At 44.1% G+C, this 13285-nt stretch overlaps 1 protein-coding gene across 2 annotated transcripts in view; it reads left to right on the top strand.

The window, feature by feature from the left end:
• The first annotated feature begins 362 nt into the window (after positions 1–362).
• GYPC (glycophorin C (Gerbich blood group)) overlaps positions 363–13285 on the top strand; it is a 28203-nt gene continuing 15280 nt past the window's right edge. The window contains exon 1 of one of the 2 annotated variants that reach the window (XM_033161888.1): positions 363–666. In XM_033161888.1, coding sequence (XP_033017779.1) covers positions 633–666 — 34 coding nt within the window. In that variant the 5' untranslated portion in view covers positions 363–632. The remainder of the gene's footprint in view (positions 667–13285) is intronic. The other variant, XM_033161877.1, reaches the window with a different exon arrangement.

Below are 13285 nucleotides of genomic sequence, written 5' to 3'. Positions count from 1 at the left end.
ACAACCATATATCTCAAAGTTGAACAGAGGGGACGGTGGGTGGGGGGGAGTTCTCTGTGCAGAGAGTCAGGAAAGCTGCCACAGCAAAGAGAGAAAATGAAAGTCCTATTGTTAAATTCTCCCCTGCGCAATTTTGGCAGCGTAACCGTTTCCACCCCCTCCCTTGAAAATTCACTGTTGTTTTTAACCTTATATTATGTTATACATTGCTGGCGTGAGAAGCATTTGGCTCTCGATTTGAAAGTAAGATGCCTTTGTCTCAACTTGTTGCTTGCTGGAGGTGGAAAGGTCCTAGTTAGCTGAGGGATAGGAGGGCTAAATGGAAAAAAAAAAGTTTGTGCTTATCTGCAAACTGGTGCCCCTCCCCTCCTCTTCATGTGAGCTGGAGAGGCCAAACCGAATGACACATGTGCTGTTTCCTTTTCCACTGGTAAATGGTCAAGAACCAGACAAGAAGCTCCGGAACAAGAGCTGCTTTCTTGCCTGGTTTCTCCCCAGTCCTTCCAGCTGTTGCAGCTTCATCTGTCTTTGGACTGCGGATAGGAAAGCCCGACTGACTGTCAGTAGAAAAATAATAATAATAATAAAAGGACAGGCGCAGAAAGAGGGGGGCAGTTTTGAATGCATACAGGATGGCTTCTCAAAACAGTACAACATCTGCTCCGCGTGAGTACTCGATATTTCTCTCCCCCCTCCCTCTGTACTATAATGGCAAACTGTACAACTCCTGGCTTAAATTTAATGCAAAGTTTTTATTATATATAGATGGATATATCTGTATCTACAGAATCCAAAGAGATTGCCTTTCTAAAGTGTGTCCTTGAAACTTTACTCCCTTCCTTCCTGCATTTGTGAGTGTGGATGGGGGAAATCAGCACAGAAAGAGAATGCGGAGAAGTCGAGGCAGGAATCCAAACATAACAGTCCTTGGAGAAGATAAAATCCAGATTTAAACTTCTGAATCGTTACTGTTCGCTTACCAAGAAAGTGTTGTTTCAAGTAGGAATTAATTGTATTTCATAAAAAAGAAGAAGTTTTTAGCTGTTTAATATCCTCCCCCACTCCCCGCTTTCTCTTTCCTGGGACATTACTGCCTCACTCAATACTGTATACAGAAATGGAGCTGTCTGTGTAACATGAGAGCCAAACCCCAAACTGTCAGACTATATTTAGCCACAATGCATTTTTGTTTTCACTAACTCTAGCAAGACAGGCACGAGGCAACTGAAAGTTAGAAAAACGAAGGGGAGAGGAAAGTGGGGTGTATTTCCTGTTTGTCAAATTCCTTACACTATGGTGAAAAGTTATACCAGGAAGAAAGTTAGTCCAGGGAGATTTGGGTGGGCGGTTAGGGAGACATAAGCACACCAGTTTCTGCTACGGAGTTTTGTCAGTCCTGAGTGAGCTTTTGAGAGCAAAAATGTACTAGCTGTAGGCTTCCAACAGAAGCACTGAAGCAGATTCTAAACTGGAAATCATATTACCAGTATGGGAATGATTCAGTTGAAACCAGTTTAATGATATTACTGCCGTTAAAAATTGAATTATGAATGGCTGTAATAATTAAAACATAGTCATCATTTAATGTATTATTGGTGCTGCTGCTGCACATTCAGTTCATATGGAACTGTTCAGAGCTGTATATAAAGTTCACAAACAAGACTCTGCCCTGAGGAAATTACAGTCTATCACCAACTGTGAGAAATACACAGAAGGGAGACAGAGACCAAGGTAGTAAGGGGTGGAGATCATCTGTTCTTCCTTCTATGTAACTGGTGCAAACTGCATGGGTCCTCCGTGGCAGAATGTGTGTCAAAGTACTGACATATTGACGCGCTGGGACGTCTATTCATAGATATTCGGTATGCCCATACCTAGTTTATGTGAAATCTTAGAACATGTTTTCCGGTTCTCGGGGAGGGCTACAGGAGGAGGAAATGAGGTATTTGTGCTGCTTTCTTTCCTTCTCTGCTTTTCTTTTCATTAAGCATCAAGCACACAGTGTTGCATGAAAACTTAAGGCATCTATACTGTGCTATGATGGTTTGGTAGAGGAGATATGTCAGAAAATACATAAAGTTCTATCTAATTCGGCCTATGAAACTGTGATATGCTTTGTAAATGCAACGCCCATTTTAACAAACACACACTCCTTCCTCTCTCCCCCCTTTGACTATTTCACTTTTGCAGACCCATTTGTCAACTGTTGTGAAACTGTGGTATAACACTTGAATGTCACAGTGACTGCCTTTGTGCTCATTAGCTGTGTCTTCAGGGGAAATGTTGTCAGACTTATATACTGCAGATTGGAGACCAATATAAGTGCAGGGAAGGAACACAAATGCATAGAATTTTGTGGTTAGAAGGAACCCTGAGGGTCATCTAGTCCAACTCCCATGCAGGAATCTCAACTAAAGCATCGACAGCAGTGGCCATCCAACTTCTGCTCAGAAACCTCCAAAACCTCCAAAGGAGAGTCTACGACCTTCCAAGGGAGTTCATTTATCTGTTGAACACTTCTTGGTGTTCAACAGGATGGGGCAGTCTTGGATTGCCACAAATCAGATCAGACCCAGTCATGTTGTTGTTGTTTAGTCATTTAGTCATATCCTACTCTTCGTGACCCCATGGACCAGAGCACGCCAGGCACTCCTGTCTTCCACTGCTTCCTGCAGTTTGGTCAGACTCATGTTGGTAGTTTCGAGAACACTGTCCAACCATCTCATCCTCTGTCGTCCCCTTCTCCTTGTGCCCTCCATCTTTCCCAACATCAGGGTCTTTTCTAGGGAGTCTTCTCTTCTCATGAGGTGGCCAAAGTATTGGAGCCTCAGTGAGCACTCAGGGCTGATTTTTTTTAAGAATAGATAGGTTTGATCTTCTTGCAGTCCATAGGACTATCAAGAGTCTCCTCCAGCACCATAATTCAAAAGCATCATTTCTTCAGCGATCAGCCTTCTTTATGGTCCTGCTCTCACTTCCATACATCACTACTGGGAAAACCATAGCTTTAATTATACAGACCTTTGTTGGCAAGGTGATGTCTCTGCTTTTTAAGAACTGTCTAGGTTTGTCATTGCTTTTTCTCCCAAGAAGCAGGCGTCTTTTAATTTTGTGACTGATGTCACCATCTGCAGTGATCATGGAACCCAAGAAAGTAAAATCTCTCACTGCCTCCATTTCTTCCCCTTCTATTTGCCAGGAGGTGATGGGACCAGTGGCCATGATCTTAGTTTTTTTGTTGAGCTTCAGACCATATTTTGCACTCTCCTCTTTCACCCACATTAAAAGGTTATTGTCAAGGGAGGTGGTCTGATGGTGAGGAGGGGGCCTAGATCTGGACTGGGTTAGCCTTGAATCATCCCAAGTCAGGGTGATTCCAAAGTGCCAGATTGGGCCCAAATTGGATCCTGGAGGTGGGTCGGCATGCACAGACATTCTCAGTGTTTGCAGCTCTGAGCCCTTTCACCAGCTTAGACAATCTGTCTGGGGGCAACAAGTTCTTTCTTGTGCCAAAGGATGGTGACTTTATAAATAAATAAACAAAACCCTCATGCTTTAAACCATTTAATTCATTATAACTTGTAGTACCACGAAAGTCATCTCATCAAACCCCTTTGCACCGAGGGAGGATAATTAATAACTAAACATTCCTAATCGACTGGGCTGTAAAATAGAAGATTGCCAGGTATGCTCAGTTTGATTCAGACTGCAGCATGTCAAAAACTGAGAGTAGTCAAATACAGCTCATTCCTTGCCTCTGTCTGCACCTTCTCTTTTAATCCCCGTAGCACGTCATGCTACCCCTGGAAAACTTGCATGTAAAGGAGAAGATATGACTAAAATGCAACTTGTGGAGAGAAGCAGGGACAGCAATGGGAAGGGCAGAGCTAGCATGCTTGTCTCAGTGATGTAGCGTGGGTTGCTGGTGCCCAGGGCAGGGCAAGTGTTGCGCCCCCTGGTGGCTTGGGCAGCTAGGGGGAGGGCATGGGTGGAGCCTGCACAGAGGGAAAGGAGAGATGGCCCAAAAGTGTCCGCCAACCAAGCGACAAGGCGCACGCAGACATCACTTCACTGGCCACACAAAGAAGGGGGCACTGCCCCAGTCCTGAAGGCCTGGGCTGGACACGGATTGCCTCCCTGCAGCTCTGGAAGGTGGTTAGGAGCTCAGCCATGTTGAGGGAGCCTGTCGTGGGAGTTGCCTGAGACTGTATTTTTTAAGCATCAGCTACCTGTTTGGTGAGTGAAGGCATGTGGACAACCAGAAAAGCCAGTGTGCTTTGAATAATCTCTAGAACAAGTCAGCCTCTTGCATAAATTTACAGTGGTACCTCTGGTTAAGAACTTAATTCGTTCTGGAGGTCTGTTCTTAACCTGAAACTGTTCTTAACCTGAAGCACCACTTTAGCTAATGGGGCCTCCCGCTGCCACTGTTCTCATCCTGAGGTAAAGTTCTTAACCCGAGGTAGCCTACTACTTCCAGGTTAGCAGAGTCTGTAACCTGAAGCATTTGTAACCCGAAGCGTTTATAATCCGAGGTACCACTGTATTCTCCAACAAATGTTTTGGGGATGTCTCTAAATGAAACTGAAAAGCTCTGCTGAGAATTGTAGTCCTTTCAACTTTTTGCACATTACTGGCACCACTGCCCCTCACTCTCCTTACCTTAACAATATACAAAAAAGAACTTTGCAAGGAAGACTTTTTTTTTTTAGTTCCAAGAAGTCCAAATACGTTGCTGAGCTTATCAGTAACTTGCACATGGGAGTCTCAGTGTGGATTGTCTTGAGACTGATAAATTATGATATCCCAGCAGGGTTCTGATTGGGAGCCTCACATTTAATGTATACACGTTGATGAGGGCAGAGATGTAGTTAAGCAAGATAGTGTGAAAAACAGTGTGAACTGCAATGCCAAGGTCTCTTTTTCTGTATATACGTTTCTTCTTCCTGCATGGCTTCTGAACTTGGAAGTTCTTGATTTGGTGCTCATTACTTTAGCTAGCACTGTGGGTTAAACCACAGAGCCTAGGGCTTGCTGATCAGAAGGTCGGCGGTTCGAATCCCCATGATGGGGGGAGCTCCCGTTGCTCGGTCCCAGCTCCTGCCCACCTAGCAGTTCAAAAGCACGTCAAAGTGCAAGTAGATAAATAGGTACCACTCCCGTGGGAAGGTAAACGGCCTTTCCGTGTGCTACTCTGGTTCGCCAGAAGCAGCTTTGTCATGCTGGCCACATGACCCGGATGCTGTACACCGGCTCCCTCGGCCAGTAACGCGAGATGAGCACCACAACCCCAGAGTCGGACACGACTGGACCTAATGGTCAGGGGTCCCTTTACCTTTACCCTTTACTTTAGCTAGAGCTGTGCCAAAGATTTCTTTATTGACCATTCATTGTGAGGATGGGAACAATGAAATCTTCAAGAAAAAAATGTGAACAGTGGGGAGAAAGAAGATTTCCCCCCCCCCCTGAAAGGTTTTGGATACAAATGATGTAAATAATTGTTCCTCTGCATCCTTAATCAGAAGTAAGTCTTGTTGAGTTCATTGAAGTTTACTCCCTATTAAGTGAGTTCAGGATTCTATCTTAATCATTTAAACTCATGGCTTTGACTTAGATTAGATCAGTCAATTTCTGGTTCTTGATAATTTGGCATATGCTCATTGCCTGTTTATTGTCTGTTTCCATATAGATATTTTTAAAATACTAAAATTTCATTTTTATCTCACTGTACACATTTCTAAACATGTTTTTGTCATATGAAATACATACTTTTAAAATGAATTTTGGTTTTATTTTCTGAGCTGAGAACTTTGGAGAAGTGCAAAACCTGGAAGATTATTACTTTCCAATCCAGGAGGTTTGAATTAAGTCACTTGGCTTACAAATGCAGGCTGAATGAAATTCTCCTCCTTTCTGGTTTCAGCATCATTAGATTTGAAAACTGAAGAAATACAGGAAGCCTACCCCCTTTGCCTTCTGGATGTCATAATACCCCTATGAAAACTTTTGACGGGATCATTTTTATCGGTTTGTTCTCAAAGTATGAAAAAGGGACGCTACTCCTTAGAAATGATTCTCAGAATGCTGATAGGAGTTTGCAGGCTTCGTAAAACACACACACACCCTTCAGAGTATCACGCAGCCTTAGGCCATCTGTTACCAGCTCATGACATGTAGCCAAAAACCTAATAAAGGCCAATAGCAAGATGGTTAAATGGTTTAATGGAACTGCTGCATTCAGAGGCGGTATGCCTCTGAAATGAATACCAGATGCTAGAGAAAAAACAATGCAAGGGGGGTGGTTGCTTATGTACTGTGCAGAAGCAACATCCAGTTCCCATGCCCTCTTGTAGCCCAGTTGATAACTAAATTTAAGTGTGTGTTACAAACAGAATCACATGTTGCTTCCCTATTTACTCTTGTCTCCAGTTCATTCCCCGTCTTCTGTAGCTTGTCCTGTGTTGAATTTTAGATCTTCAGGGCAGGGACTTCTCCTCTTGCATTTGTGTAAAGTGCTATGTACACTGATTGCGCTATATAAATTAATACAATGGAACCTTGGTTCTTGAACGGCTTAGTTGATGAACAAATCGGCTCCCGAGAGCCGAAAACCCAGAAGCAAATGTTCCAGTTTTTGAGCATTCTTCTGAAGCCAAACGTCCGACGTGGCTTCCAATTGAGTGCAGGAAGCTCCTGCAGCCAATAGGAAGCCACGCCTTGGTTTTTGAACAGTTTCAGGTGTCGAACAGACTTCTGGAATGGATTAAGTTCGAGAATCAAGGTTCCACTGTACTAAACAACAGACAACATACAGTCGCCATGAAAGAACATGGCTGAAAAGAGGGTGCAGGACTAGATCCTAAATGCAGGACTGATTCTATATTCTTGTATTCTTCTAACAGTGAGAAGGTCTATCGTCCAGACCTTTGGGTCTGACGTTCAATTCCTGGAATCTTCAGCTAAGGCTAGTAGGGGCCCCTGCCTGAGACCCTGGAGAGCTGCAGTCTGTCAGTGTAGATAGACAACGTAGCTTCCTATGTTCCTGTCAGTTGATCAGCATGTGATTGGTAAGCTCCAGTTCAGCTCATGCTACTTGCCCCTTTGGTGATTGCAACTTTCATGCTACTGCTTAAAAGTACAGTGGTACCTCTAGTTACGAACTTAATTCGTTCTGGAGGTCTGTTCTTAACCTGAAACTGTTCTTAACTAGAGGCTAATGGGGCCACTTGCTGCCGCTGCGCCACTGGCACACGATTTCCGTTCTCATCCTGGGACAAAGTTCTCAACTCAAGGTAACTCTTCCAGGTTAGCGGAGGTTGTAACCTGAAGCGTTTGTAATCTGAGGCATTTGTAACTTGAGGTACCACTATATGCAGCTAATATGGGTATCCTCTCTGAATGGCTCATGCTTTAGCAAGGCCATCTTGGCTACTGAGCTGCTCCGATGATTTAGGAGTTTAATCACTGCTCTCTAGCTAGCACACCCAGGGCAAATGGAGAATCGCTGAGGGTGATGATAATTTTTCGTTCCTAATTGTTCCCTTTCCACGGGCTTCTCCAACATCCTTCAGTCTTCTTTTGAAATTGATAGGGTGACACGGCTGGTAGGATCAGCAAGGGTTATGCCATCAACATGGCCAGCAGAGGTGCCAACTTGAATAAAACATGAGGGGCAGGTAACCCCCGGCCTGCATAATCGATCACAAGCATCACCAGGGGAGAGGGGGGTCAGCTGCCCCCCCCCAAAATAAATAAAAATACATAGCTAACTGAGGTTCTGCCTGCCTCCCCTAACAAAAGGCCTACCACCCACTAACAAAAAATTTGGCTACGTCCATGATCACAAGTTGTGGCACATGCATACCATTTGAATGACAATGCCCATCAACTTGGGGGTGGGGTGGAGGCCCCCTCAAATATTTTACGGGGTGCAAAGGGGCCTTGGCTCCTATGATGGCCAGGAATGTTGTACAGTGACGTTCAGGTAGAAATCAGAATCTAGCTTGGGCTTTAAATACACACACACACACACACACACACACACATTTCTGGGCTTTTTTAAAATCTTCTCTCCAGGCATCCTTCATTTCCCCCCTATGCCAAATCCCCATAGGCAGCTTTATGCTGCTTTTAACATTGAATGCACTTTTTTAAAAAAAAAAAAAAAAAACCTCCTTTTCTCTTAGGGTATTCAAGAAGCATTGTCAGCAGGAAGGAAGGAAAGGAAGTTATGGCCACAGGGGAGGAAGGCATAAATCTTTCCTTTTCAACTCATGGCCTGGAGTGTTTTATTTTTCTCTGCAAAAGTCACTTCCTTTCTCAAAGGATCCCTGCCCATGACACTGACTGTCCCCAATTCCCATTTCTGCAGGTGCCAGATATTAACCCCCCCTCCACTCATTTCTACTCTAGGGCACTTGGGGGGGGGCATACATAAACAAACCTCTCATCCTTGCAAGACCAACAGAGTTTATCAGTCTCCTTTTAATTTCCAAAGCTGCCTCAGTGGATTGTGCTTCCTGAATTGCAAATGAACCCATGGACCAAGTCTTCTGCTCTTTGCTTCATGTTCTGCAGGTTTTAAATAAGTTGGTGGAGAGGGAGAGGTGCCACTAGGGAGTGAGGCACATGGCAATGGCATCTCTGTTCTGCACAGAGAGTTGCTGTTTTCCTCCTTGGGAGAGTCAGGCAACCGGTGTAACTTTTACAGCCTGCAGCAGTGACTGACAGCCCCAGGAGCTGAGCGGAGAGTGACTAAAAAGCAAAGCCTTCCTCTGGGGATAAGTTTCATCACCTCTTCTTAAGGACTAGCTTTCTTCCTGATGTGTGAGCATAGCTCAGCAGTTGACAAAGTTCCTGTATGGAACAAAATTGGACAGCGAAATGCCACAAGTCTTACAACCTCCTGCAATGTCTTACGTATCTGCAGCTCACACATAGCCACATTTGCTGCAGAACCCATTTGCCAGAGGGATGTCTGACCTGTCCACACCCTCATTCTTCACTCCCTCAGTTTTACCCCCTCTGCAACCAGGTTGCTGGGATGCAAGGAGGGATGGAGATTTGGGTAGGGCACATCTCTACTGAAGACCTCTCAGAAACTGGACTAGCATAAAACACAGCTGCGAGAATTATGGACTAGGAGCAGCTATGTGGAGTGTATTTTTTGCCAGTGCCTGAACATCGCTTGTTGGTTCATTTCAAGCCCTAAGCGTGTGGTGGATAACCTTTATCAGCCTGACTTCTGCGTTCCTTTCTAGGGGATCTTCTGGGTGGGCACATGCTAGTGCTGTGCAGGGCTAGAGGCAAATGTTTGAGGGCAACAAATGTACATTTCACCTTTGGAATAATAGGTCAGCTTCTACACACACTTACACACCCCTATATATCCTCCATCCAGGCAGGAAAGAGGTATTATCAGAGTTGAAAGAAAACATTTCAGGGGAAGAGGCAGGGGGCTTGCAGACAGGGGAGGGAATTGGGTTGCTCAACTGTTAAAACTGAACTCTCTTTTTTCTTTTTCTTTTTTAAGGAAAAGTTCATTCATTTATTTTTTAGTGTTTGACTTGAACAATTGAGCAGGGCAATTGATCTGTGGACTGAGCAAGTTGCAAAATTCATGTCTTTCAGTCAAGGAACCCTGGGGATTATAGTTCTGTAAATGAGTCTGGATACAAAGCACTAGCCCCACATAACTATAATTCCCAGGTCTTCCTACAGAAAATCTAGAACTGTTAATCTGTTATTAACTGGTTTACATTTGTAGAGAAGGCCCTTCTGCCAGAGATTTATAATGGAAATTCAGAGCATCTATAATGGCTCCTGATTCAATCCACAGTAGATTCCATCCCCTCCTCCCCGAAAAGCCAAGAGGTCATGACCTCTGCAGCTTCTTCACACCATTTGCCCCATTTTCTTTCCTCCTTGAGAGTCTCCAAAGCCTTGCATCCTGTTTATGGGGCATGAGCCAAGGCTGATTTCAGCTAAACTGTTTTACTTGTTTGAAACAAATCAGGCCTTTGGGCTTTGGTAGCATCTGATTTTTTGGTCACAGGACTTGAGACTGAGCAGAGTGCAAGTAGCAATCTTGATGGAATGCTTGTTTGAAGCGTTTCTTGCCTGGGTAAACACATGATGGATGAGGCTCAGGCAAGGGGACCAGCTTGAAGAACAGAGAGAGAGTTGATGTGTGAGGATGGTTTAAATGAAAAGAAGGAGCCTGAGGCGAAGGTCTTTCCCCTTCTCTTAGAGGCCTGTCTTTTCCTGAAAGAGAAGGGCTGTGTTTTCTGTCTTGTGTTGTTAACAGCATTTCCCAGGCAGGAAGTGAATCCGGCATTATGTTCGTAGCCTCCCTGCTACCCTGCCCCAGGCAGTAATTGAGGAGATGAAATTATGAATTCCATGTGTCCTCTCAACAGTATTGCTTTTCAGTAAAGCCCTCTCCTTAAATCAATGAGGTGGTGTGCACTGGACGCACTCTGCCCCGACTCCTCTTTTTTTAAATGGCGCATAAACCGGTGCTGTGACTTACACATCCTGACAGCTGCCTTGAGGTGACCAATCAGTGCATGTACAAGTGAAACAGTAGCTTGTCTGTCTAAAGTGCAACATGACTATTTTTGTCAGGTTGGTAATTGTAGCTATCTCCAGGCGTCTGCCGCACATGTCTTGTAATTAAAGATCATGCTGGTTATTAATTCCACCAGAGCTATTCTCCTTTCCCCTTGTAGCACAAAGGAAACTTAACTTTCTTGAACCAAAAGAAAGAGAAAATCCACCCAGTTTTAGATCACAGAAAGGAGGAGGTATCTGGAAAGAATAAATTATATTAGAGTCGCAGCAAGAATGGGTGTATGTCTTAATAAGCAAGCACATCAGACACCATAAATTCAGGTCAAAGTAACTTAAAGTTAATAAGATTGGTATTTTGCATGTCCTGGTTCTGAGACATCTAGTCATGAGCTGCTTCTGTTATAAGGATGAGAGACTGAGGCTTAACACACTGCCTAGTTTTCTTAAGCCACTTTAGCTTCTCTGATGCAAGTATAGCGGAATCATTCACTTCTGCCACTGATGAGCTTGTCAATATATCTATAACAGGCCTCAGGGCCAGCTTTAGTTTCCGGAAGGCCCTCAGAGCAACAAGGCCTAGGAAGGCCCAATGGTCTCAGAGGTCAAGCTAGTTAGGGCCAGAGGATGTCTGAGACCACAAAGACATACCCTCCAACATCCTACTGATCAAAATTTGGATGCTTCTTTTTTCAGTCCTGAGCTCTCAGTGGAGCCAGCCAGCTGACTCAAGCCAGAGCGCTGGTCCAAAAAATGAGCTTCGTTTAGTCTTGTGCTCTGGTGTGAACCAGCTGACTCAAGCCAGAGCGCTGAACCAAAAAAACAGGACATTTGGGGAGCCAATCAGAAACTAGTATGGCTTCTTTAATTCCGGGATGTCTCACTCAAATCACGACGGTTGAAGTGTATGCAAAGAGAATATCTTAAACTTGCTATATGGTCAAGATGGATTTTTGGAGCAAAGCCTGGCCAGATCATAAGTCCTGAAAGCTAATATGGTGGCACTGACTTTCAGTTGGTGGGTCCCTTAATAGACCTGGCCCCCAGCAGCTGCCTAATCCTGCTGACCTTTTGTGCTTGCCCCCCCCCAGCCTGTGCAATTTGAGAGCCATGAAATGAAGCACAGCCTACCAGCCATGTGCGTTTGTCTACAAAGAACATTATAAGTGTCATGTTTTAATTGACTTCTCTGATTGTATGGAGAGGAAGCATGTCAAGTTCCTAATAAGGAAAGTAGTATGGCTGGTACATGTGCTTGGCGTGGTTGCTCACTAGTTGGGCAGGACAGAACTGGAGGCACAAAATTAGATTCAGAATTGCAAAAGAGTAGGGTCAAAGAGAATGGCAAAAAATGGAATTGTCAGTTATTCCACCTGTACCCTGTACCCAGCAGTGATTGTGTGTGTGTGTGCGCGCGCGTACGTACATGTACGTGTACGTACGTACACACACACACACACACACACACACACACACACAATAGGGATAGTAGTGGACAACACTCCTGCAGTAGCAATGAGTCTGGGTGGTACATGAGATTGGTCCTTATGAGCCCAGGATCTAAGTCTTCACATCAGTTTCCATGGCCATCAGAAATCACTGAGCAAACTATGAAATTGTAAGGTACACTGTTTACAGCAGTGCCATCAATACTGTCTAAGCAAGTGACAACTCTGATCAAAACCCTTTTAGAATCTATAGTTTTAATTTGTATTCATTACATCATACCACAGACAGCAAACGTCCTCTGTCGGCTTTTATCAAAGATTCGGAAAATGCTCAATTGATTTGTACCCACTAGATGTCATTTGAAGCACCTTGGAACCTAGCAAGATTTTTTTTCAGTACAGCCTAGATATCAGGGTGTTTCAAATGATACCTTCTAGCTGGATAAAAAATCAACTAAGCAGTTTTAGAGCCTTCAACAAGAGCTTGGCAGCCTAGGGCCAGGTAGTCAAGTATTAAGAGGAACTGGGTGTACTGCGGGATGCGATTTCCTTGGTCAATAAGAACTTTTGTTTGCTGCAATTAAAAACAAAACAAAACAGCTTTGTGCACCTGAAGCACAGATTCTAAGGTGCTCTGAGTTCCTCTTAGTACTTGACTTCTAAGCCCCTCTGTGACATCAGTGCAACTAAACAAATACCGGTAGCCCAGAAGGTGATAACACCTGTGACATCAGAGCAGACAGGTGACTCTCAACAGCTGGTGGACTGTCAACATACTAGTTTCTAATCAATAATTGAAAACTAATGCCACTTCCTTTCTGGCTGAGGAAAAGACAAACCTGATCTAAAGAAACCGAACAGAAATATCAACTAATGTTGCTATTATTTTGTTTTATGGTTCACATTGCCCCCTAGGCAAGATACAGTATTACAGTATTCAAAAGTAATAGGTATACTCCAAAATATTCTAAAATATAAAATATACCAAACTAAAGCTCCTCAGAACAAGATTACTCTGGGCTGCTAAGGAAAGGTCTTATACCAGCTTCTGGGAAATGCTTGGGGAAGAATATTTCATAGCTGTGTAATGGGCAGCAAGTATGCCTGTCTATGTATGCCTGTTGGTGCAAAGACGATGTAATCAAGACCTCTATTTTGTGACTTGCTAAGCCAAATGCAGCTCCACAGCCATTGTGGCTTGCAAGAGGTTTAATAATGCAGATTTCACGGTCCCAGGAAGACAGTTTATCATGCTCTGGGTGGCCCAT

This window comes from Lacerta agilis, chromosome 1, assembly GCF_009819535.1.
Source record: "Lacerta agilis isolate rLacAgi1 chromosome 1, rLacAgi1.pri, whole genome shotgun sequence".
In the NCBI taxonomy this organism is placed as follows: Eukaryota; Metazoa; Chordata; class Lepidosauria; order Squamata; family Lacertidae; genus Lacerta; species Lacerta agilis.
The sequence above is the reverse complement of the archived record's forward strand: the minus strand, read 5'-3'. Positions and strand labels throughout refer to the sequence as shown.